At 45.3% G+C, this 27,130-nt stretch overlaps 1 protein-coding gene across 11 annotated transcripts in view; it reads left to right on the top strand.

The window, feature by feature from the left end:
- The window catches only part of tnrc18 (trinucleotide repeat containing 18), a 162,899-nt gene that overhangs the window by 87,336 nt on the left and 48,433 nt on the right, over positions 1-27,130 (top strand). For 7 of the 11 annotated variants that reach the window (XM_080206366.1, XM_080206371.1, XM_080206372.1 and 4 more), the window contains 10 exons: positions 5,080-5,285; positions 7,297-7,443; positions 8,639-8,817; positions 11,361-11,775; positions 13,262-14,224; positions 17,555-17,751; positions 19,091-19,227; positions 19,687-19,815; positions 20,268-20,445; positions 24,243-24,618. In XM_080206366.1, the coding sequence (XP_080062492.1) occupies positions 5,080-5,285; positions 7,297-7,443; positions 8,639-8,817; positions 11,361-11,775; positions 13,262-14,224; positions 17,555-17,751; positions 19,091-19,227; positions 19,687-19,815; positions 20,268-20,445; positions 24,243-24,618 (2,927 nt within the window). The remainder of the gene's footprint in view (positions 1-5,079; positions 5,286-7,296; positions 7,444-8,638; positions 8,818-11,360; positions 11,776-13,261; positions 14,225-17,554; positions 17,752-19,090; positions 19,228-19,686; positions 19,816-20,267; positions 20,446-24,242; positions 24,619-27,130) is intronic. The other 4 variants (XM_080206369.1, XM_080206373.1, XM_080206375.1 and 1 more) reach the window with 3 other exon arrangements.

Raw genomic sequence — 27,130 nt, forward strand, 5'->3', positions numbered from 1 at the left:
GGAGCTGAACATCCATCTTCAGCACACTGCACCCCTGGAGAAAGATTATCGGGACATTAAAAAAGCTTCTTTTTCTTGCCACTTTCTTTGAACATTTCTCCTTACCAGATATAGAAATATTGAAAATGGGGGAAAATATCTGTTTGGCTGAGAGTCAAGTATCATCCAGTTGGGCTTTGAGTCTCTTTCCTGTTGGTGTAGCAAGGCAGGACGTCACAGGGATGGAAATGTTGCCCGAATAAAGGCTGGAGTGTGTGGGCAGGTCATATGATGTAACCTCCAGGAGTACAGTTAAGTTGTGCAATGTTGAGGAAGTCATGTGCTGTTGGTAATGGCGTCTTTCAGATGAGACATTAGGTCCAGGGCCCATTCGTCTGTTTGGGTGGCATTTTAGAATGGAGCAAAAGCATTCCAGTCCCTTGGCCAAGTGTTCGTTCTCAACCAACATCACCAAAGAACAAACAGCCTCGTCATTAATGGCTGAATTTGCTGCCCTGGTGCAAGAGGGGGGCATGGTCACCAAACATGCAGCTACAGGGACTTCGCTGTATGATGCTGCAGGTAGCTGCCTGCATCGAGGAAAACAGAAATGGAACTAATTGTAATGCAGAAAGCTCAAGTTGATTGGAAATTTAGATATACATTGAAGGTACAATTTCTGTACATTGAAGAGTTGAGATCTTATGTACGCTGGTGAAGGAGGAAAACAAAGTAGTGAGTTGATCAATGAAGTGTGCAAAGTGGAGAGGGGGTGCAGAGCAACAAACGGGGCAGCGACGGATCGGGCAGTGAGCAGAGTAACGAATCCTTACTGTGGAACCACAATGTCCTGAAATTGAGCGTGCTTCAGAAATACTTCATTGGCTGTGAAGCACTCTGGACATCCTGAGGCCCAAATAGATGGTCTCAGAATGTAAGTTTGAGCTGTCATTCACCTTGAGTAACTCCATAGGATGTCAGCTCATAATAATTCAATAAAGAAAAGTAATGTATAGAGGAAAATGCCATGAATTGGTTATGTTGATGTAATGTCTCGTAGGGATTGTAGAATGACCAGCACAACAATGACCTCAGTCAAAAGTACAAGTGTAACAAATGCTTTTTCTTTGAAGTAACAATCAGGCCCATTCACTGGCCTTGGAAAAATGTTATGTGAAATGAGAAGTAGCCTCATTAATTCCGATACCCCAAGTTCTACAAGTGTTATTATGTTTAAGCCATCCAAGACAAACAGTTTTAAAAAAAAGCTGCGCTATATACACTGGAGGAATTATTCGTATTATATTTACTGCTGGTTCCCTGGAGGGAATGTTTTTTTTGACTGTAGTCTACCCTCTATGTGTCTACTCCCTTCAAGCCTCGAGAGAAAGCGACGAGACACAACAATGTCTCGTCCAGCTCCAACCAGTCAGTGAGATAGGGCTTGAGCACGATGGCAAGGGTACAGCTGCGTTATCTGAAGCTGGCACACAGCCAAGGTGGCAGAGCTGTTGGTGGAGCACAAAGACCCCCTTTATCGGATTTATGTTATTTAATCCTGACTTAGAGCAGTTGTTATTTTTTTTCCCCGTCTGTCAGTTGAATTACTGTGTGGGACTTATGTTTTCAGCATTAACCTCACCTCTTACATTAACCTCACCTTTTAAGTTGCTTTTATTAAAAACAGTTTGTGATGTGGTCAGTAAAGTGGCAGAGTGCTCCAGTATTTTCATAAATATTCCGGACGGGAACATAAAAGGAGTGGGTTTCTAAATGTAGTGGGTGTGTGATGGATGGCGAATCCTTCACATCCATCGCCGCATTTTGCCTGGGGAAAGCAGAGCTGTTATTCACCAGTTGCTCCATAATCTTGAATATTCAAATAGAGAGAAAAGACTTGCATTGCTCTAGCACCTTTCACAACCTCAGGGCATCCCAAAGCTTCCTGGAGTCTCTTTGAATTGTAGTCGTTGTAATATAGGAAACATGGCAGCCAATGTGTGCACAGCAAGCTCCCACAGACAGCACTGTAATAGTTTTTGTCTTAATTTGTGGGACATGGGCGTCGCTGGCTATTTATTGCCCATCCCTAGTTGTTGCCCTTGGGAGGCAGTTAAGAGTCAACCACGATGCTGTGGCTCTGGAGTCACATGTAGGCCAGACCAGGTAAGGACAGTGGTTTTCCTCCCTAAAGTGACCTGATAGGTTTTTATAATCATGGTTTCATGGTTACCAGTAGATTTTTAATTCTAGATATTTTTCATTGACTAGAAGAGTGACTAGATAGTCTGTTCTTGTGATATTGATATGGGCCGGGACACACTGTTCATCCTTGAATTGGAGCAACGGGATCAGAGGCCAGATGGAGCTTCAATTGAACGTAAAGACAGGGTCGCACTCTCTCATTACTGTATCAGCCTAGGTTTTACAGACAGGTTTCACAGTGGGACTTAACCCCACCCCACCCTTCTGACTGGGGGAAAGCGTGCCACCCACTGAGCCTTAGCTGACACCTTTAAGGGGAACATGTGCACCTGGAGTGGTTTTTGTCCCAGTTGCTGCAGGCTCACCCAGTTTTGGATCCTGCATTTGTGGGCTGGAGCTACCGCAGAAGCAGACATTTTATGGCCATCTCCTGCTGCAAAGTCATATTTTATGTCAGGAATGTCACAACTGGGCACCGTGTACAGTGGACGCCCTGCCTGAACAGGAGTGCTATATAAAGTTATCTACACCAGCCAGCCGTTGGGAAATATAAAAACAGGGTGCCTGAATAACGTTGATACGATAAAGATATCTCCCTCTGTGTCACTTAACAATAGAGGGCAGTCCAGCAGACTTTTTAAACATTGAATTCACTTTACAACAATTCATTAATCAGTCCCCACTGTGTGCACAATTTTAATTGTTCACTTGGAAATGTTTAAACACAATGTTTATATTTAACATCAGCTTTCAAGTGAAAAATCGCTTCTGAGGCTTGGAAATTTTCTGGAGTTTAAAACAAAGATATTCACCAATTGTAGGGGAAGCTGTTTTAAGATGCCAGTTAAAGCCTCCCTGTGACACGGGGCTGTGGAGAGTTTGTCCCCAGGGATTGTCAGTCGGTACCAGCTCAGGGGTTGTGGCTCAGGTGAAAGAGAAAAGCTTCTCGCCGCAGAGCGCGTCTCTGCAAAGGGATGTCCCACCTGTCAGGGCAGCCTGATTCTGACCAAACTCACTCCCATATGTGACAAGCAAGATCAGGTAATGGGCTGGAGGACTTGGAAAGGTGATTCTTTCCGAGTGGGGGGCGGCGGGGGGAGGACACAGGTGAGGGAACCTGTTGCCTTGTCAATCACTTTTAGCCCTTTGGCGCATTTTAAACAATGCTTTTCCTCTTCCTTACACCCTGCCCAATGCCCTCCTTCAGTGTATATCATTGCTTCCAAGATTTAGCTTCCAGTAGCCCAACTCCCCCCTCCACCTCCCCACCTCCCCAATGTGTAACTGTACCTTGAACCAGCCCAGCATCAGCGGGGTGGCGGAGGCTGACAACTGGGCATGCTCTGTTCTGTCGTCCGGTTGGTACTGTTCTCAACTTGACCTTGTAGCTGATGGAATCTGAATCCTGCAGTTCCAGCCTGTAAAAAAAAAATTGCTCTCTGTTGTGCCTGCTCAACCTTACGGGAATGAAGAAAATGCTTTTAGCCTTCACTTAGAAACACAGAACAATGAGAGTGCGTATGTTGGGGGATTTGCCTTTGGAGAGGAAAGAATCTGTTTTTAAAATTCTTTTTAAGGCCTCTCTTTCCATTTGACTGGGGATGAAAGGTTTCTGAAACAACTGACTGGAGACCCTGGTATTGGCTGCTTTCCTCTGAAGTTGTTTGTTTGTCTTTTGTTAGTGTAGCTTGGTGTGTTTGTGTGTGCAGGGAGAGAGAGCCTATTCACTGCTCTCCGCTGAGGTGCAGAGCTGTTATACTGTTCAGTGATTTATGCTTTCCTGCCTTTCTGCCTGCACAGATAAGTTGAAGATGAAAGCTAAAGATGTTTGTTCTACAAAGTGCTTTTGAATTTTACTTTGCTAGCTGCCTCACAATACTTAGAGAAACTTGGATACGTGTGTGCAAAAGATAACACGGCAAGGTCTGCAAATCCAACTATTTGCATTTTGAACCATTGAAGATTGCAAGTTGCTGCAAAGGTCAGAACACTTAGCATCCATCCTCTTTCCTACTGTTCTTCAGAAAAAAGAACACTTCGGAATTTTTGGTCATGGGGGCGTTGGCCCATCTCTTGGGACCTCAGGATTTAGTCTTCATTTTTACCCGTCATTTCATTTTAAACGGAGCTGTCCGTACAAACGGCCAAACAAGCTGCCTCACTCTTCCAGTCAGCTGTCACCCGAGGTTAAGACCTATTTAGTGATGAAGAAAATCAGAAGTTCCACCCGTTCATTCCAGCCTGTGGCTTTGAGTCTATAGTCCTTCAGATTCTTTGCCAACCTCCCCCCCCTCCTCTCCCCAGACCACTGAGAAAATATTCTCCTTGAGATAACAGTTCCGTTATTGTTCTTTGTCTGCTTGGTGTTTGAATGAGAGGTATTCAGGGTCCTTCTAATAGATGACGTGGAGTTGCCGGCGTTGGACTGGGGTATGTAATAGATAGCAGAGGAACAAGCCGTGGTTGTGCTAATGTCGGAACATGCCCCACAGCCAACCTTGCCATGGTTGTGACAGGTTAACAGATCCACTGGATGATATTAATGTCCGTAAGCAGCTTTCTTTCCCCAGGCTACATGAAACCACCTCCGTGGCAAAATTTATACGTACTTTCCAACTGAAAGCGCTAGCATTATAAACAGCATATGTCATGATAGTTGGTGTGGCTTGATTTTTTTTTTAATTTCCTCTGGGATTTTTGGCTATAACTCACTCAGTCTTATCAGTTGTAAATTATTCAATCAGCCTGGCTCAGTAATTAAAGCCACAACACAGTCCTTGCCACTGTATGACTCTGCTTGCGTTGCTGTACAGGAATTATTTTCAATATGCATCGACGTGCGACTGCGTTAACCTTTGCTCAAACCTAATTGGCTATTTTCTCGTCCAACCGCAGAGAGAGTAAGGAGTTGGCAGATTTTGCTCGGTTACACCCTCCAGGGTGCAGCACCAGTAGCCTGAACTCTAACCTGATGGTGATGGGAGGCCCAACTCTGGCTGGGTCTGCCCGCTGGCCGACCGATCCCACCTCACACTTAGCGTCTCACCCTTGGCTTCCTCGGACTGGGAGTCCCTCCATGTGGCTGACAGGACATCCATACGGTCAGTATCTCTCTGGAAATGGATTCGTTTCATTCATTTTTGCAAGTTGACGTATTGTAAGTAGGTCTTATCAGGAATGTACAGCACAGGAACAGGCCATTCGGCCCAAGTGGCACGCGTGAATGCTTCTGCTCCACAGGGGTGACATCAGCGTTGCCTTCCATTCCTTTCTCCCTCGTACGTTTATCTAGTTTTCCCTTTAACGCATCTTACGAAAGTTGCCATCTGGTAGCAACTTCCAAATTCTCATCGCTCCCTACTGGGTAAAAATGTTTCTCCTCACTGTTTTACTGGATTTATTAGCGACTGTCATAGGTTTATGACCCCCTCCCCCAGGCAGAATTGAAGCCCTTCATAACTTTAAAGACATTCGCCAGGTCACCCCTCAGTCTTCTCTCTCTGAGAGAAAGGAGTCCCAGCCTGGTCTGTCTGTTGTCACTGTGTGAATAGCATAGCTGACGGTGAGTTAGCAAACCCATCACATCTCTCCTTTGATTAGAGATAGGCCGACTCTCTATCAACCATTTTACACAAAGTCAAGACCTACCCTGGTAAGTTGGCCCACTGATCAATAACCCTCTGTTAGTGTTTGGATAGGTACTCTGCACCTGCATAGGAAAGGATTACAAGTAAGAACATAAGAACTAGAAGCAGGAGTAGGCCATTTGGCCCCTCTAACCTGCTCCACCATTCAATAAAATCATGGCTGATCTTTTCATGGACTCAGCTCCACTTACCCACCCACTCACCATAATCCTTAATTCCTTTACTGTTCAAAACTTTACCTATCCTTGCCTTAAAAACATTCAATGAGGTAGCCTCAACTGCTTCACTGGGCAGGGAATTCCACAGATTCACAACCCTTGGGTGAAAAAGTTCCTCCTGAACGCAATCCTAAATCTGCTCCCCATTATTTTGAGGCCATGCCCCCGAGTACTAGCTTCACCCGCCAGTGGAAACAATTCCCCTGTTCTATTTTATCTATTCCCTTCATAATCTTACATGTTTCTGTAAGATCTCCCCTCATTTTTCTAAATTCCAATGAGTATAGTCCCAGTCTCCTCAGTCTCTCCTCATAAACTAACAAATGGCACAGATGACCATATCCACTGAAAGTAGCTGAAATTCAGACATTTATTGCCAATGTGCTCTCCCTTCCTTTAACAGAATACTCACTATGATGATGATCTTGATCTGTCTCACCATCTGTTTTAAGTGGTGATTTTATTGTAATGGTATTGCTGATGCCAGTACAAACCCCATTATTAAATACGTAACGTTCACCCATCTCCCTCAGAGATTTTGGCACATTGTTTTAACTTGGGGCTGAGTTTTACCAGGAACCCCAGCACGTGGGAGGCCTTGAGCCTGCACTGGCCGGCATCGGGACCTGCTTGGGAATTTACTCAGAGACAGCCTCCTGATTGGCCAAATTGGAGAGGGGGAGGGGTGGGGGGACACTGCCAGCTGGAGGGGAAAGCCCCTCTGTGAGGATCCGTGGGGGTCAATGGGCAGAAAGGACAGCCCCAGGGGCAACAATTGATTCCCTCATCCTCTCCTGGTACAGCGTTCACACATGCAGAGCTCTGAGCACCAGACTGCACCCAGGAATGGAGTGCTGGGTGGATCTACCTGCCCCTGGTCTGGAGGCCCTGACGATGCCCTCAGCTTAGACCGCAGAGCAGCAATCGAATCTGAACCACCTCGCAGGCAGTAACTTGGTCACTAGCTCCTTTCCCATTCCATGTTAAACTGAGCATTATTGGGTACAATCCAATTATGGATGAAAGGCCCAGTCACCAGGCAGTCCTCTATCATATTTAACCTTCCTGGATACTGAGCCTATTTTGAATTCTGAATGAATCTATTTTTTTTTAATGCTACTTCATTATGCCGTTTAATTGCACGGTTAGTAAGTGTTATCTCATTATTATTTCTATTTAGGAAATGTAATGACGCAGGATTATTTCCGACTGTCTTCACGTCCAATTTGTTCCATTGTTTCCTGCAGGTCTGACTCATCCATCTTTACACCAGGGAATGCCACCAGGATTTCACCCCAGCATTCCCAGCTCGATTCCATCCACCTACCAGTTTGCCAGAGACCCACAGTCTGGCCAGCTGGTCGTAATCCCAACAGAACATTTACCGCACTTTGGTATGTTCAAAGAGCAGACCTCCCTGTGTACGCACATATATTCCCTCGCCACGGGTGTAATCCCAGATTCAGAAACGGTTTTAAAGCAGCAGCTGGTTGAGAGTTGATAATAGCCAGCCCGGGCTATTATCGAAAAGCTTTGAGCCGATAGGCAGCTGGATTTGCAGCATTAGACTTCAACATCGGGAATGTTAAAGTACAACCCCAGCCCCAACCTTTGTCCCACCCCTGAGCAGAAAGTAAATGACCTTCCTACGAGCTCTGAGTCTTGGAATGCACCTGTCAGAATGTGCTTATTGAAGGCCAGGGCTAAGAACATGACCAGTATAGCCAATGTCTTGGTACCCACCATAATCAGATTGGAGAAGACAGCTCCATCTTGTGTGAGAGCCATTCAGTGGAGGATAGGGGACAGGGGACATTCACCCCTGGTGATCCCCCCTGCTAATGAAGAGTTATCCGCTGTCCATCTTGGGAGGGCTCCGTCCATTTGTCTGTTACTTAATGACCAACTAGACACCACCCAGCTTGGGAGGGAGCGGGCACTGCAGGAGGGTGTGGCACCTTTGAGAGTGTAGTGGTTTGAAGGCGACATGCCTGGCAACAGAGGCTCAGATTTGAGGCAACTCTGTATGGAAAGCCCCGTAATCCAGACAGCTGACCAGGTCCAGTCTAACTCAAGAGAGCTGTTTCCGATGGCTTGGCTTGTCAGTGAGACCTGGAGAGTTTGCTGTGCCTCTGGGGTTGGGACTTCTCCCACTGCATGTTATCCGGCTGACCCAATGGACAGTGTGGAAAATCAGTGGACTGCTTACCAGCGATGTGTTTAGTTTATATTAAGTCTTTTAGTCTGGGAGTAGATTTTCGAGGTAAATATGCAGTCTGTTGATAATCTGAACCATTAATGTATTTAATAGCTGCACACATTACTTTCACATAAGAACATATGAATTAAGAGCAGGAGGAGTAGGTCACTCCTCAAGCCTTCTCTGCCATTCGATATGATTGAGCATGGCTGCCTTGATCTTGACCTCAGGTCCACTCTCCGGCCTGTTCCCCGTGACTTGACTCCCTTGTAGTTGCAGAATCTGAAAGTCTTGAATAGACACGGTTCGTGCGGTGTTTTGCTGTCCTGTTTTGGTCCTGTTTTTGTGTTTTGGTCCTGATGGTGAACTTTGTGTGCATTCCCTTACAGCAGAGTTAATGGAACGGCCTCTGTGGCCTTCAATGTACCCTCCGGCGGGAAGCTCCCTGCAACACGCTCACCAGCTGCAGTTACTGTCTCACCAGCAGCTGCTCCGACAGCACGAGCTGTACATGCTCCAGCAACAGGCAGCCCACGCCATGGAAATCCAACGCAATGCACAGCTCGTGGTAAGTCCATTCCCCTAACCTCTCCCTCCATCTCTGCCGGATTAGCCGGGCTGGCAGCTTGTTCGCTAGCAGGAAAGCAAAGCTTTTGTCACAGTTGCCCAGTCCTGTAACAATGTCACTTCCCTTATGCACGATCAGAGGAGCTGAAATATCACCTTGTTCATGGGCCGACATCAAAGTGGGTGCCATATAAATGCAATTTGGGCCAATCCAAGAGTGGCACGGTGGCACAGCGGTTGGCACTGCTGCCTCACAGCGTCAGAAACCCGGGTTCAATTCCCAGCTTGAGTCACTGTCTGTGTGGAGTCTGCATGTTCTCCCCATGTCTGCATGGGTTTCCTCTGGGTGCTCCGGTTTCCTCCCACTGTCCAAAGATGTGCTGGTTAGGTGCTAAATTGCCCCTTAGTGTCCCGGGGTGTGTAGGTTAGAGAGAGTAGCAGGGTAAATATGTGGCATTACGGGAATAGGGCCTGGGTGGGATTGTTGTCGGTGCAGACTCAATGGGCTGAATGGCCTCCTTCTGCAGTGTAGGGTTTCTATGTCTAGGAGAAGTGATATTTAATGAAGTGACCTTTCTTGGTGAACACTTTAACTCCACTGTTGCCAGGGGCACACTTAGCCTTGCACTTTCTCTGCTGCTTCTAGCTACACAACCCCAGAGAACTATGGTGTAAGTGGCTGGAACAGGGGTGCGGGTGGGAATGAAAGAGTCAGGGGAATCACTGGCTTAAAGTTTTATGCCGCCCACTCCCCCACCCATTGCCTCTTGCGGACACAGAGCGCCACGTCTGGAGAACTGCCAGCCAATCTGATTGGCTGGTAGCTTTCCAAGGCAAGACTTCTTCCCAAGTGAGAGGTGGACTCCCACCTTATGCCACTCAACACTCGCTAGAGTTTAATATGGCATCAGGACAGCTGGAGGCAGCCAGGGGTCTGGAAATAGTAGAAACTCATTGGTCATTGCTTTATTAAAGTAATGCATCAAGGCCTACGGCAGATCAAAGAACGTAGCCTCGTGAGAAGGATTGCTGTGAAAATTGGCATTCCTCTGATCAACAGCACCCAAACACTCACTATCTCAATTTGGAATAGTTTCACACAGCATTCCAAATGTTGGCAGTGTGCTCAACATCGACAGGATTGCAGCATTTAATATTATATATATCCAGAGTAAGAAAAACTTGCATTTATAACCTCAGGATGTCCCAGATGCTTTCTGGCCAATTTTTCAAATGTGCTCACGGTTGTGGGGTAGGAAAGGCAGCGGACAATTTGTGCGTAACAAGTCCCACGTACAATAATGTGACAACCGTGTAATCTTTATAAGTGATAAATCTAGACCATTACCTCAGTCAGCGTGCCTCTGCTGTCCTTTGATAGTCAGGTGTGGCATCGTTTTACATCCACTTGAGAAGGCTGATAGGCCTCAGTTGTAGCCTCTTATCTGAAGGATAGTACTTTCGACAAGGGCACACTCCCTCAGCACTGCGCTGGATTGTCAGCCTAGACTTTGTGCTCGAGTCCCTGGCATGGAACTTGAAGCTCCTGGCTTTCAGGCCGGGATTTTACCGCCCACCCACCACGGGAATCGGAGCGGGAGCGGGGCGGAGCATGGAAAGGTCCATTGACCTCGGGATTTTATGGTTTGGGGATGAGTGAGGCCATAAAATTCCACTCTTAGACTCTGAATTGGAGGTGCCAGTCACTCAGCTAAGGCTGACAGCTGATAGGTGCAGCAAATCTTTATGAAACACACCTTAAGCTTGTTTTAATTATAGCAGCAAAATCAACAGAATCTTTAGAATCTAGTTTACATTTGGTGCTGCTTTTATTATGAATATCCTTGAACCACCCCACTTTCCCTGTGTCCTTTCAGCTTCTGTATTATTATTATTATAGAGCAGGTTAGAATTTATTGAGAATGTTGGCACCAATAGACAGCCAATTGGCAAATATCCTTTACTAAGGAGGCTTGTCTGGCTGTTCCAAACCAGATACAATGAACTATCTGGACATGGCAGACACTATATACGTGGAGATATTATTCTGTAAATTGAGTTTGTGCCTTTATATGCCCTGTTTGTGAAAAAATCTCCCATTCATCTGATGAAGGAGCAGCAAGCGCTCTGAAAGCTAGTGGCTTTTGCTACCAAATAAACCTGTTGGACTTTAACCTGGTGTTGTAAGACTTCTTACTGTAGATGCCATATAACCAGGAGGGTTCCGTTACAGGCACAACCCTGACCTTCCCCTTTCCTTATCTTTTCTAGGGGCAGGCAGTTCTGGGCATCAGCCCAGGAAAGTCTCCTCTGTAGTGTCTGCAGCGTAGAGTGCAGGCGTTGCCCTTGTAAATGAGGTTATTGTAGCATTTGGTTTGGTAATCCTGCCCCCCCCCCCCCCCCCCACACCATTTTCCAGCCCTGCTCCAAGATAGGTAACACCCTTTCAAAAACACTTTGTACATTCTATTTGGCAGTAGGAGTGGGTTGGTGCAGTGGGAGACAGTGTTCACTACGTATGCCACCGTTTTGTTTTTACCCCAGGAAAGGCTGAAAGCAAACGAGCAGAGAAATGAGATGGAAGATAAAGTCTGCAAGCGAAGCTCGGAGGGAAGCAAACACGGGCTCGTGGCCTCCTCTTCAGGAATGTTACAGAAGAGGCACTCATCCCACTCTCCAGCCCCATCCACATCCTTTCACAAGACAGGTACCCCGCCTCCTTCATCGCACACCTCATCTCCCAGATTAAAACTGAAGTCTGACGTGAGGGCCGAGGTGGGGGATCCATTGCCCCCACGACCGTATCATTCTCCGTCTCCAGCGTCCCATCCGGCCAGCCCTCCACATGGTTCACCCCCTCCGGCCCCAGCTCTGCCCCAGAAAGTGGAAGTATCCAAAGAGTCTGAGAAGAAAGGCTTGGAGAAAGAAGCCTCCGTTCCTTTTCAAACCTTGTTTCCTGGTAAGGAGTTACGCTTCACTGATGAGATTTGCCGTCATGTACAGTGAAATATTTTTGTGTTAATGGAGGTTAGGAACTCCTAAATTGAACAGGGCTTCTCCAAACATTGGATGTAAGTCAGACTGTACAGCATCAAGTACTACGCAATCTCCACAAGTTACCAAACATTCTGGCCAGGGACATTTTTTGTCTGTTCATTTGTGGGTGTCACTGGCTGGCCAGTATTTACTGCCCATTCTTAGTTACAGTTGAGTGTCAACCACATTGTTGTGGCTCTGGAGTCACATGTGGGCCAAACCAGATAAGGATGGCAGATTTCCTTCCCTAAAAGACATTAGTAAACAAGATTTTTTTTCTGACAATCAACAATGGGTTCCTGGTCATCATTTGATTCTTAATTCCAGATATTTACTTTATTGAATTCAAATTCCACCATTTGCCCTGGCAGGATTTGAACCCAGGTCCCCAGAACATTAGCTAAATTTCTGGACTAATAGTCTAATGGTAATATCTCTAGGCCATCGCCTCCCCAATACTTGTTGGCATCCATGTTATGCCTAACCTTGCTTCTGCTTGAGACTGACTTCCTCACTAATGTCGAACCCGCTTCCTTTGCATGAGTGTTGTCATGGTCAGATACCCATGTCCTTGTCTGGATGGGTTAGCGACTGAGGACTGTGACCAACCAGCCTGGACAACAGCACGCAGCCACTTGTGAAGTTAGTGTGAATATGACATTAACTAATCTCTGGTTCAGCTGACATTATCCAACATGCCTGCAGCCCTGTTCGTCACTCCTGAGTCTCCATTTGAACACAGGCATCAAAAAGGTTTCCTATTTACTGAGGGTCGAAATCCTTTGATTTGCCATTGATCATCGTGGTTGGTCCTCTCTGGCATGAAAAATGTCCCAAAACAAAATAGGGGAAAATGTTTTAAGATCAACCTTTTCTTATTGGGTCACTCAGTTTTAATGCACGGTTTTCTGTAGAATATTACTGACATGTTGTAGTCAGCTTTAGGATGTATAGTGCATCTTTATTATGTTGGCACATGTAAAATATGTGCGTGGGATGTAGCTCACCTGCATCTTTGGATTTTCTATCAGAGAAACCAACTTTTATCTGAACTGGCTATTTGTTTTTACTCATTCCTGGGATGTGGGCATCACTGGCTGGGCCAACATTTATTATGATGTGGAGATGCTGGCGTTGGACTGGGGTAAACGCAGTAAGAAGTCTCACAGCACCAGGTTAAAGACCAACAGGTTTATTTGGTAGCAAATGCCACTAGCTTTCAGGCCTCTGACCCTTTCTCAGATGAGTCACCTGATGAAGGAGCAGCGCTCCAAAGGCTAGTGGCTTTTGCTACCAAATAAACCTGTTGGACTTTAACCTGGTTTCGTGAGACTTCTTACCAACATTTATTACCCATTTATTTGTTTCACTTGTAAGATAATTCTGCTGTTTTTCTCTGTATTTTATAGAGATTCCTCAAGGATATTCTTATCGGTCCCTCCCAACCTCTTTTGGCAGCCATTACCCCTACCTCCTGCAGCCCACTGCAGCATCTGATGCTGACGGTTTGGCGCCAGACGTACCACTGCCAGAGTCCTCCGAGCCCATGTCCTGTTCTATCGCTCCGTCCTCACCTGATGTCAAGCCAATACACTTGCATCCCCCCGCGCCGGAAGAGGACTTGCGCCCCAGCATAGCTGCAGAGCCGATTGAAATCAAAGTGCAATGCGAGGATCTGATTGATCTCGAGGACAGCAAGACCCTGTGCGATCGGCATCTCGAGGTTCAAAGCAAACCTGTGCCGTTTGTCGCAGAGATGGACAATGAGCCGACGGACCTGACCACAGAACACAAAGCCTCACCTAGTTTACAGAGCCAAGATGACCACCAAAGCTGCCTGTCACCTTACCAGACAATAGCTCGCACTCCAGAGGTGGTGGAGGACAAAGCTGAGCTCCAGCAAGTGCAGGCCAGCTCTCTGCATGGTGACTACCAGGGCACTCTGACACATTCGGAAGTGGACAGCTCAAAAGCAGAGGAGTTGCCAGAACATAACGATCATTACTTTAAAACCGAGCAGGCGGACATTGAGGACACTGTCGAAGATGCTTTACTCTCCACACCTTCGAATACAGCGGAACCCACTCTGGAACACTTTGAGCTGAAACAGGAAGTGATGTGTTTTCAGATCCCTGAAAATCAAACACCAGAAATAAAGCTAGATGACCCTATGGCCGGAATGAATGCTCTGGTGGCTGCTGTCGAACTTCCCCAGGCATGTTCCTTACCAACTGAGCCAACCATGCCCAGTGTTCTCATGATGCCTTCAGACTTCAGTGTGGCCGATAGTTCTTCCCTTATCGGCATAGCCCTGTTGAGTGAAATCGCTGAACTTGAACTGAAACGGCGTAGATCAAGTGAGAGCAATAAACGTAAGTAAGATTTATTTCCATCAACATCTTCCATCCCTGTCCGCAGGTAGTTCCCGCTCATCCAGGGATGGTAGAGTTGGGTAACAAGAATGTTTTGCACTCTTGGGTCAGGAACAGAACAGCTCAATGCATCTTAAGCATCCCTCTACTCTGTCTCATCAGCCAGGATTTTCCAGCCCCACCTGCTGCTGAGATCATCCAGTCCTTCAGAAATTTGGCGGGGCTGGAGAATCCCAGCATTGTTTTAGCTCTGACCTCCACTGCCATTTCTCACACCAGCCATCCAATTTGCTTTCCAGGGCACAATAGACAATTTACCGTCAGATTGGAAACTGCCTAAACTTGCTTTTCACCTAAGCTCAGTAAACCCTGGGAGACTTTTATTGCCTCTGTATGGGTTGGACTAGAAGTGTGTTTTCGAATCCAAGTGTTACAAGTTTTGAAAATCCTCCTTTTAAAACCAGAACTCCCAACTGAAAATTATACAAAACCAGATCTTGCAACGAGAATACCAAGGATGCCATTCAGGTGCCACCATTGTATGATCAGAAGCCACTCGCCATCAAAACTATTCGACACGTAAGAGTCATTTACCTGTCCTCCAACACAAAAATGTCATTAATTAATTGCCAGGGAAATGTTTGCACTTGACCTAATTTCAATAGAACTGAATGGTAGTGAGTTTGAGTCTAGTTTGAAAGATTGATCCTTGGATTGAATTGCTTCTCCCATTGTGCTGGCTATAAATACCCAAAGGGAAATGCGAGAAAGGCCAGTCTCAGCTCAGATTGTCTCGTGTTTGGTCCCCTTGTCCTGAGCCTCAGCTGGCAGTGGGAGTGAAACCACAAGGTTGGCCAAGGTAGGAAGTAGGTGAGGCACCATTGGGTCGGAGATGAAAGCACTCTTTTCCCAAGTAGGGAGTTGTTCTTTGCTTCTGGCTATTGCTGTACCTGATCCAGGATTCCTTGACTCTGACGCATAGAGTGCCAAAAGTTGGAAAGAGAATCCATTGCCAGCATTAATTAGCATTAAAATGTGCCAAAGGAAATATAAATAGAAACTTTTTTTTTCCATCCACCCATCCAATACCACAACAATTTGGCCATCAAGTTGCTGCTGTGAAGGTTGGAAGCCAATTATGAATTGTCTGCAGATTTTCAAAACTAAACACTTCTACTACAGGTTCCCTTGTGGAACTTCTGGTGCCATTTTTATAGAAGAAGTAAATGATTACAGGCCTGTGTGTGACTTCCTAGAAATGGATACTTGTTGGCAGGTAATCACAGAGGCCTTTTCTATTGTTCAGGTCTTTGTCATTTTGTCAATTGCATTTTGGAAAATCACCATCATCCAGGACAGAGTTATTGGTGTAGAGGAAGACTCCACCATTGCCATCAGGCTTGTGGCTAGGATTAATATTCCAGGATTTCATGGCTGCAGCCTAAGTGAGAGGCCAATTCTTTCTGAAAACCTCACATCACTGTTCTTTCATATCTCTCATTGCTTTTGCTTCCACTGTCCCCTTTCTAAATACCATCACTTGAAGACAAGTTAGCTTAAAAATTGTTGGGGATGATCTTACCAACTGGAGGAGGGGATTGGGAACGGCAATCGTCCGGGGAACCGGGAGGAGTAACAGAGCTCCCATAATACTGTGTACACTGTGTATGCACAGTGCACTGGGAGATCAGGGCACCTGTGCAATGACACCCCTTGGGTTGAGGAACTGGCTTCCTGGCGTGAATAAGCTCTACCCACTTCCCCTACTGGCGAGAATCACATTTTGCCACTTTTATTTCTCTAAGTGCCGCACAATTGTGTCTGGGAGCTTGCCCAAAAATTTGGCAAGATTGTTTCCTGTTTTCGCACCCATTCAGCACTTGTTTTGGTAAGATTGCCCCTCCCCCTTATTTCAAATGAAGATTTTGGTTGGGATTTTCCCACCCATGGTGTGTTTTGCAGCCACAGAAGTGGCCCACCATTGGCCGGTGGCAGGATCTTCCAGTCCCGGGGTGGGGGCAGGGGTGGGTGGCAGGCGTAGCTGGCAGGACCAGAAGATCCCGCTGGCAGGAATGGCCAGAAAATGTTGACCTTTGTATTCTATCTAAGTGTTCCTTTGCAATGATTTGACATCTCATGAGTTGCTAGGAGGCAGGACTTTAAATAAATTGGATTGTCAAATGAACTCTTTCAAATAAATCTCCAATAGTCAACGTGTGGTCACACACTCATAAAATGGTGGTTGAGGTGTCATGGAGCTGTTTACTTATGTCAAGTGCAGATGTAATGTTTCTTTAGAACAGACAGGGAGAGCTTCAAAAGCTGGATGAATTTCAATTACATTGGGCTGCCAAATGCTCAAGTCCCACTGGAGCAATGAGTGTTCAGCTATCACCATCAATTAACAGAATTTAGCTTTCTCAGTGGCACAATGGGTGGCACTGCTGCCTCCCAGTGCCAGGGACCCGGATACCATTCTGGCCTCGGGTCACTGTCTGTGGGGCATTTGCACATTCTCCCCATGTCTGTGTGGGTTTCCTCCAGGTACTCTGGTTTTCTCCCTTGATTGGCCGTGCTAAATTGCCCCTAGTGTCAGGGGGATTAGCAGAGTAAATATGTAGGGTTGCGGGAATAGGGTCTGGGTGGGATTGTAGACAGTGCAGACTTTAATGGCCTCCCTCTGCACTGTGGGACTCTATGATTCTATGATTTTGGGTGGCTTGAAGGCACAATTTTGCTACGGGTTGCTAATCAGCATTCTGAGTTAAAAACTAGATTTAAACCATGTGAAGTTTTAGATCTCCACCTTAAATTAACGTTGCCAACATTTCCACTTGACTAAGGTTTTGTCTGCCGCAGTTTTGGGTTGTAAGCATCCCTGACTTTGATTAACATTTATTGCCCATTATCTATCCTTGGTTGCCCTGAGCATTAGCCTGGGCCTCTGGATTATCAGTGACATTACCACCAAGTCTCCATAAGAGGGCAATTAAGACACAGCGTCATTGCATGGGGCCTAGGTGCAACCAGGTAAGGTTAATCAATGAGTCAGTTGTTTGAAGAACCAACAGTTCCATGGTATCTTTACACAGATACTGTGCGAGTTTTTAATTTAAAGATTATTTACAAACTGAATACAAATTCACAGACTGCCATGATAGGATTTTAACTCTCAGCCTATTAGCCCAGGCCTCTGGATGAAACGTCCAGCAAAATAACCATTGACTAAAAGATAAATGAGAGAAACATGTAATCTTTTTACATTTATAATGACACTGTAATTAGGGAAAGAAGAAACCTTTTAAAAGCAAAACTGTATTTTGTTGGAAGGTCCGGAAGGAGGAGGGGCCCACCTAGATTTGGAAAGCCTGCTTGTTGCCAGCACCCAAGCACTGATGATGGATTCCATGCCTTCGATCAGCACTGAAGCTCTTGAGAATACAAAGAGTGGACCAGTGATCATCAGGCTGCCCCGTGAACTAAATCCAAACAAGAGATACAGCTGGATGCAGAAGAAGGACGAACCTGTGAGTGAATTTTAAATTAGAGACAAGAGCTGTGTTAGGTTTCTGTTCATGAAAAAAAACGCCAATATTATAGAATATCAGATTATTGAAAAAGAGTTGCATTTATACAGCAACTGGTGATATAACTAGTGATGAACTTGTTTTGAAATATAGACTGCAAAATTGGGAAACACAGTTGCCAATTGGCACACAGCAAGATCCCACAAACAGCAGTGTGGCCATGACCAGACTATCTATTGAATTTGTTGGTTGAGGGATTGGTGTTTGTCAGGACAAATCCTCTTTGAAATACTGATGTGGGATCTTAACCTAGGAAGGCAGATTGGGTTTTACAGTTAAATTAGGAAACTGGCACTTCTGACAGTGCAGCACTCACTCAGCACTGCACCCAAGTGCCAGTTATGCTTAAAGTACCCAGAGTGGGACTTGAACCTGCAGACTTTTAGCTCAAAGGCAAGAGTGCTACCACTAAGGCACAGCTGCTACCCCTTGCTACAGGCAAGAGCACAGAGCTTACATTAATTAAAATGTGTTATTTAAATACTGCAGGTTAATAATACAAAGAGGACATTCAATTTATGCCATTTTGATGTTTCTACTGGTAAATAGAAGGGTCTTTCTGGATTTATATTTGGGGTGGCACAGCGGTTAGCAATGCTGTCCCACAGCACCAGGGACCTGGGTTCAATTCCAGCCTCGGGTCACTGTCAATGTGGAGTTTGCACGTTCTCCCTGTGTCTGCATGGGTTTCCTCCGAATGTTCCGGTTCCCTTCCACATCCCAACTATGTGCGGGTTACGTGGATTGGCCATGCTAAATTGACCCTTAATGTCAGGGAATTAGCAGGGTAAAATGTGTGGGGTGACAGGGATAGGGCCTGGGTGGGATTGTGGTTGGTCAGACTCGATGGGCCGAATGGCCTCCTTCTGCACTGTAGGGATTCTATGATTCTAAATCACGTAGAACAGCAAAATGTGCATGTTCGCTACAGGACTTCTCTGCTTTCATAGAAGAGTCAGATTTTATATGACTCATCTGTTGTGATATTTACTGGAAGTTATCACTATCTAGTGGTGATACACTGAGAAGTTCATTTGAAAATTAAACCACTGGCTGTTGCATTTTTAAACTACAAAGTATGCACTGCCAACACGGATATGAATCTTTGGCCTAATTACACCAGGAAAGTTTTTGATTGGGAAGAGAAGTTTAAAAATATCCTTTGTGGCCTTGTCATTTTTAATCAGTGGAGACAATGAAAATGAATTCCACTTCAAACAGTTGTATCCTGCTGGCTTCTTTCAAGAGTGTCTCTGAAGCAGTGTGCTTTCAAACTTAGATGTTCTCCATTAAGTCTGCCATTGAGGGAATGGGTACCATGGAGCTGGATTACAGGATGAAGCTGGCAGAACTACAGAGGAGATACAAGGAGAAGCAAAGGGAACTAGCCAAGCTCCAGAAGAGGAGAGACTCAGAGTAAGTGACGTGGTTTCAAAGACAGCCCAGTGTACGAACTATGAGTCCAAGGCAAGCTGGTACAGCCATTCTGTTCAGTGACTGAAATCTTCACAGCGAATAGATAAATCTGGAGCCCTGAGAGGCTCTTAACCATCATAAAATACTGCAACTCAATCATGATAAAAGAGAGCTGCATATTGACAAAGCCATAGCAAAAACACCTCATACCCCCAACCTTAAACCATCCTTCCTGAAACAATAATTAATGTGCAAGTTAAACACTGTCAAAATCATGTTAGCTCAGTCTGCCTGCTCTGGGCAAAGGCCTGACAAGAGCCCCATTAGGGAAGTTAACTTAGATCGTGTAACTGGGGATAGGGCTCTCATTGATTCAGGCCAGGCCTATCAAACATTCTCTACTACTAACAAGTTAGCCGCTAAATCACATTTAAAATAATCCATATTGTATCTCCGTAGAGAAAAACGGGATGAGAAAAGTAGGAGTTTGTCGCGGAGAGGACCTGGAAGGCCGCGAAAGAGAAAGCATGGCTCAAGCGCTCCGTCACCGCATGTTGATAGAGGGCGAAGTGACAGCAAGAGTGGGAAGTAAGTTAATGCGTGGAGAGAAATGGTTCATTACTGGTTAGCTGCGACTTGGCCAGTGTTGTCGGAATGAGCACCAGACAGCCTCTGGAGGTCGGGGGATGCAGCCCATCCCCCTTCCCCACTTCCCCATCCCCCCCCCCCCCCACAACTCCCCCCCACATATACATCAACACCCAACACCTGGTCACTTCCAGCTGCCAGACCACTTCCTGTTCAGTCTGGTGTAGAGGGAGGGGCCAAGCAAGGTAGGGAAGCAAGCTGGAAGTCAACTTTCAGCTAACGTTTTGAGTCTTAGGGCATTCAGGACCAGTCGGCAAAGGTTATACCTCTCCGCTCAGGTTTGTTTGTTCGTATCTTCTGGCGAAGGGCGCGCCAGCCCCAGAAGGTTCTTTCTCTTCCGCAGTTTTATGGCGTGCACTCAGTCCGGCTTTTGACTCCGGCCTTTCATTCAGCAGGCACGGGAAAAGTTTCTTACTGTCAGACGAGATGGAGATGGTGGAGGGGGCCCGGAAGAAGGTCAGGACGCTGAACCAGGACGAAGACGATGAGGTGGAGGGCGTCAGCCTGAAGGTGAAAGGGAGAAGCCGAATGTGGGACGAGCAGGATGTCTCCTCTAGCTTCTCACACGAGGTAAGTCAGCGGAAATGAGGCTCCTTCAACCGTGCCCTTGGTTGCCCTGGTTAGCTGCCCTTAAGTCTGATTAACTGTTCCTGAGCACTTGCCCAGTCTTATAAACCAACCGTTATCACAATAATTCATTAATCTCTGTCTTTTCCTGTGTCTGGCTAATGCATATCAAAATTATCAGTACATCTCTCAAGTTCAGCTAGGTGGGAGTGTGTGGTTTGAACACAGGCCCAGACAGAAAAAGGGGAGGCTCCTATTTTCAGAAATATATTTTTTTAAGAACATCATATCAGGGGACCACCCACAACATAAACCTGGCCTCAAACTGATGTTGCCCCGTTGACATTATAAACCTCACCACAATTTATCTCTGCTATCCATTACTTCAGTAATCTGAATGTCACATCAAAGGATAAATTTCTTCTCAAAGGCCGCGTTACCTTGAGGTGATGCTGTAAACAGGCACTATTAAATTGACCTCTCGATTTTCCTTTCTTCTGAAGTCCATGGATAACGGGCGGCCTACTCAATGTTGGCCATTTCACACCATTAGCCCATGGTGAAATAACCCCACAGATTGCCTCCGTCAGCTTTGACAGATAAAACCGAGAGCATCAGGTAATGGCCAAAATGAACTGAGCAGATATATATTTTATCATGTATGGGATTATAGGTGATTCGTAGTGGTTTCTGTATTCTGCCTCTCACTTGCGAATCAGTAGACTGTCAGTTAATGGAGCTTCCAATTCTGTTTTGCTAATTTGCTATTTTATTTAGAATGGTGTTTCTTGCATGTATGAAAATACCCTTTAACACCTTTCCAACGGGTTGCTCTTTGTCCCTTTGGTATATGTCCCTTTGAAAATGGGTATAAAGAATGCATTTATCATTTTGTTAGCGATAACAAACTAAAGCAATGTGCCCACCTGGTTTTGCTGAGTGGATGCTTTTTTCTAAATCAACCATTCACAACCACAGTTCCTTCCAGGTAATGTGAAAAGCTTCAAGAGTAGTGGTTTTACTGAGAGTGTATGTAATTCTAGACTGTCAGGGGGCAGGTGAAAAAACAGTATGGCTCACTTAACATTGTTCTGATTGGATGTATTTACAAGTGAAAGTGGACATTGACCCACTGTGGCTGTGACCCCTAGATGCGAAGAAGAAAAGTAAATGTTACATGCTGAAAGTAAAGGGTAACCTTGGGACTATTAAGAGTGATTAAATTAAAGCAATTCAAATCAACAACAAAAAAGTACTGGATAATACTTTTCCAGTGAGAATGAAAGGGAGTATCAGTTAACATCCCTTCCAATTGTAATCAAATGAAGCATATAGCGTCTTTCATGGCTTCAGAACATTCCAAAGTGTTTTACAGCCAAGAAAGTACTTTTGATGTGTCGAGTGGTCATAGTTTGAGGATAAGGGGTAAACCTTTTAAGGCTGAGATGAGAAGAAATTTCTTCACCCAGAGGGTGTTGAATGTGTGGAGTTCACTACCACAGAAAGTAGTTGAGGCCAAAATGTCTGATTTCAAGAAGAAATTAGATCTTGGGGCTAAATGGATCAATGGATATTGGGGAAAGGTGGAATCAGGATATTGAATTTGATAATCAGCCATGATGAAAATGAATGGTGGAGCAGGCTCGAAGGGCTGAATGGCCTACTCCTGCTTCTAGTTTCTATATTTCTATGAAAATGTAGGAAATTCTGTAGCCAATCTGTGTAGAGCAAGTTCCCACATACTCTAATGAAATAAATGACTGGCTACCTGTTTCGTTGATGTTGGTTTGGGCTTAGTCTTGTCCAGGGCATTTGGAAAGCTACTTTCCTGAAGCAGTAACTGGGATCTTTTATATCCTCGATGTCTCATCCACAAGGGCTGCAGCTCCCAAAGTAAAGCATTCCTTAAATAACATTTTCACCTCTCTGGGGTTGGATTTGAATTCACATCCTACTGCCTCAAGGGCCAGTGTGTGTTATCCACTGACACACATAATATTGGTCGGATCTTAGTTGAAACTTAATTGCACCAAGAGCAAAGCTTTTCAAAACTGTACAGTGTGCAGATGATTTGAGCCCAAGCCTCCCTAATAGCAAGGTGATGTGGTGGTAATGTAAAGCCATCCATAAGCGCGCACACACACACACACACACACACACACACACACACACACACACACACACACACACACACACACACACACACACACACACCTCATCTAAATATCTAAAGATTGGACCTCACAAGTGTCCCTCTTGCGTCAAACAATAAACACAGTGAGCTTTGAATCTCTTCATTTGCCCCCTTTACATTTTGAAGAAATAAGATGCCACCAGTTTCTCTTTATTTACTCAATCAAAACATCTTCATAATTTTTAAGCACCTTTATTAAATCACCAAAAGCTTTGACAAAAGGTCATCTGGACTCAAAACATCAGCTCTTTTCTCTCCTTATGAATGCTGTCAGTCCTGCTGAGATTTTCCAGCATTTTCTCTTTTGGTTTCAGATTCCAGCCTCTGCAGTAATTTGATTTTATCTGTTAAATCACCCTTAACCTTCTCCGCTCTAAGGAGATCAATCCCAGCTTCTTTAGACTCCCCTCGGTGGCGCAGTGATTAGCACTACTGCCTCACAGCGCCAGGGACCTGGGTTCGATTCCCGGCTTGGGTCACTGTCTATGTGGAGCCTGCATGTTCTCCCCATGTCTGCGTGGGTTTCCTCCAGATGCTCCAGTTTCTTCCCACAGTCCGAAAGATTTGCTGGTTAGGTGCATTGGCCATGCTAAATTCTCCCTCAGTGTACCCGAACAGGTGCCTGAGTGTGGCAATTAGGGGATTTTCACAGTAACTTCATTGCAGTGTTAATATAAATCCACTTGTGACATTAATAAATAAACTTTAAACTGTGTTAGTGAAACATAGAGTCAGAGAGGTTTACAGCATGGAAACAGGCCTTTCACCCAACTTGTCCATGTCGCCCTTTTTGTAAAACCCATAAGCTAATCCCAATTGCCCGCATTTGGCCCATACCCTTAGTATCCATCGTACCCATGTAACTTTCTAAATGCTTTTTAAAGATAAAATTGTACCTGCCTCTACTACTACCTCTGGCAGCTTATTCCAGACACTCACCACCCTCTGTGTGAGAAAATTGGCCCTCTGGACACTTTTGTATCTCTCCCCTCTCACCTTAAACCTAGTTTTAGACCTCTGGTTTTAGACTCTCCTACCTTTGGGAAAAGATATTGGCTATCTATCTTGTCTATGTCCCTCATTATTTTTTAGACCTCTATAAGGTCACCCCTCAGCTTCCTACGCTCCAGAGAAAAAAGTCCCAGTCTTTTCAATCTCTCCTTATAACTCAATCCATCAAGTCCCGGTAGCATCTTAGTAAGTCTTTTCTGCACTCTTTCTAGTTTAATAATATCCTTTCTATAATAGGGTGACCAGAACTGTACACAGTATTCCAAGTGTGGCCTTACCAATGTCTTGTACAACTTCAACAAGACATCCCAACTCCTGTATTCAATGTTCTGACTGATGAAACCATATCGGTTAAGATATGATGCTCAGCACTGTTAGGAATCATCCAACACAGGACTCATATCCCATCACTCCATGGGATCAGACATTGTTGCTCCAAAATCCTGGGCAACCAATTGGCTGTGTGTAGGATGTTAGGAATACCATTCACAGATGTTCCGTAACCTCGGCAACCACATCTCCGTCCACTGTTGTCGATGCCATTTGCGCTGGAATGACTCTAAATCCTGAACTTCTGTTACTTTAAACCCAACAGAGCCATGGCCAGATTAAGTTCAAGAAGAAGAGGAAGGTGAGCGAACAGGATCAGCTGGCGACCAAGCTGCACCAAACCCTCTCGCTAACTAAATTAAAGTCACCCTTTAAGTTTGCAGATGGTTCGACGGGGAAGCAGAAGTGCAGCATTATGGACAACTGCAGGCACCTGGGCTCTCATAAAGACTTTCTGGGAAAGGATGGCAGGAAAGCACTCCATAAAGGCATCAGTAGCTCTCCGGCTACACTTTCTTCCAAAGAAAGTAAAAACAAAATGGCAGCCAAAGGCAGGAAGTTGGACTCAGGTTCAAAGTTGAAGGGTAGGCTGAAGACGTCCAATTCTCCAGCGAGGTCAGAGGTCAGCAGTTACTCCTACAGTAAGTTCCACTGCTTTTTCAAATTAAGTGAAGTATATTTCTTGCACTTTTGTACCCCGCATTACCCCTGAGTAAAAACGATCCAAAATGAAGCCTGTCATTATCTGGAATGGATTTGATTACTGGATGTAGAACTACGCAGTTTAAAAAATCCAAAGCCTTATTAATGCGGAGTAAAGTCGTCTATAAGTGGAATTGAAGTCCTGAATTTTACTTCTTACCAGCTTGTGTTTAGGTGAGATTAGGTGTAGGGTTAGGGTCATGTTGTAAAATGTATCCTGTCAGTTGCCACTGTTTTAGACAATTCTTTCAATAATTATAAGGCTGATAAAAGTTTTTGGTGATTTTTATTTTGAGCGTTGGTGTTTGATTGTCAAGGTGATGGATGTCAATGTGGGGAGATGAAAGACTTTCCAATTCTGGCAGCCAGTGCTGACACTCCAAGGTTTGTTCTGACTGTGGTCAGATACAGACAGATGTTCCCTCACAGGGTGGTTGGTTGACAGCTCCTTGCTCCAGCGATGAAGCTGCAGTGGAGGATCAGCCAGCTCTTAAAGGGATTACCTGACTTTCACTTCCTCTAAAATCAATGGGATTGGAAAATCAGGTGGTTTCCATGATAGCTGATCAACAGGATAAAAATCTCCCCTGCTCTCAGGAGAGTATCTCAGCTGCTCCTTGTGTCATCTCTTTGTCTAAGTCTTACAGTGTACTGCTGATGTGAGCTACCTCCTTCTTCTGCTGTTTCGGAACGTTTGTTGGAGGTTTACTGTCCAATGAATGATGTTAAAATTTAGTTTACCAAATAATTTACCAAAATTGTGCGGACATTAACAACAAGGTATAGCAACTACACTTTATTATGTCCTGAGTTTTATATCATTGTCCATATTACTTGAGAAGTCTCAGTATGGTAACTTGCTTCAACAAGACTAATTATAGAGAATTATCACAATCCCCGGCTAGCACAATTTGGTTGACCCGATGCCTTTAGTGAGTGAATGTATTGCCCAATGTGGGAGTGAGCCAGACAGGCTGGCAGATCTGATTATCCCCTCTTTGGCTTGTGTTGATCTCAGTTGGGTAACGGGAGAGTGGCTAACCTTTGGCCCTAGCTCCCCAGTGTTGGAGAGGGTGGGTCATGTCAACCTGGGCCCCCACCTCTGATGGCTTTCTGGCCAAAAGTGCATGTGTGGATGTTGTGGCGAGGTGTGAACTCATGGTGGAATAGCCTGATGAGGTCCACTGTTCTAGTGACGCTTCTTGGGGTTAGCTGTCACAGAGTAACTGAGATGAATGAAATCTTGCCTACCCCGACTGGGGAAAGAGCAGATAAAAAGCAGCAGAAAGGAATGTGAATTACCTAGAAATCTTAGAACAGAAATCGTAGAAACATAACTACAGTGCAGAAGAAGGACAGCACCAATAAAATCCCACCCACACCCTATCCCCGTAACCCCAAGTATTTACCCTGCTAATCCCCCAACACCAAGGGACAATTTAACATGGTCAATCCACCTAACCCGTACATCTTTGGTCTGTGGGAGGAAACTAGAGCACCTGGAAGAAACCCAAGCAGACACAGGGAGAACATGCAGACTCCACACAGGCAATGACCCAAGGCTGGAATTGAACCCGGGTCCCTGGCGCTGTGAGGCAGCAGTACCAACCACTGTGCCATTGCGCAGCCTGTTTTAATACTTTTCATTAGTTAAAGCTAATTGGTAGTAAACAGTTTTCAGAGTTTTAGATAAGCAACTCTCATTCTTAATTCTTAGCTCTTAAGAAACATAGCAGCGAAAAGCAGGCTGGGTGCGAGAAGATGTACCTTGCATGTATAAAAAAATGACTGTAATGTCAGACTCAACTACTAATCTCACTCCTGTCATTCATACAACAACAACTTGCATTTATGTAGCACCTTTAAGGTAGCAAAACACCCTAAGGTGTTGACAACCCATCTATGTGTGGAGATATTAAGACAAATGGTCAAAAGCTTGATTTCAAGGTGCAGCTTTATGGAGGAGTGAGAGTTTGAGAAATGGGCGTGCTTTCAGAGGGAGTTCCAAAGCTTAGAGCTTAGGCAGCAGCAGGCAATGGTTAAATGAAACAAAATGAGTGATATGCAAGAGGTGAGAAGGTTATGGAGGGGATTACAGAGATAGGGAGTGGTGACTCAAAGAAGGATTTGAAAAGAGATGAGAATTTTAAATGGAGCCACTAATTTATGCTGGTTAGCACTGTTGCCTTACAGTTCCAGAGATGAGGGTTCAATTCCAGCCTTGGGTGACTGTCTGTGTGGAGTTTGAACATTCTCCCCAAGTCTGCGTGGGTTTCCTCTGGGTGCTCCAGTTTCCTTCCACACTGCAGAGATATGCGGGTTAGGTTGATTGGCCGTGGTAAATTTCCTCTTAGCGTCCCATGATGTGTAGGTTAGATGGATTAGCCGTGGGAAATGTGTGGGTTACAGGGATAGGATGTGGGAGAGAACCTGGGTAAGGAAGGTCTGTCA

Source organism: Carcharhinus amblyrhynchos, chromosome 18 (genome assembly GCF_965287045.1).
Source record: "Carcharhinus amblyrhynchos chromosome 18, sCarAmb.v2.hapA, whole genome shotgun sequence".
In the NCBI taxonomy this organism is placed as follows: domain Eukaryota; kingdom Metazoa; phylum Chordata; class Chondrichthyes; order Carcharhiniformes; family Carcharhinidae; genus Carcharhinus; species Carcharhinus amblyrhynchos.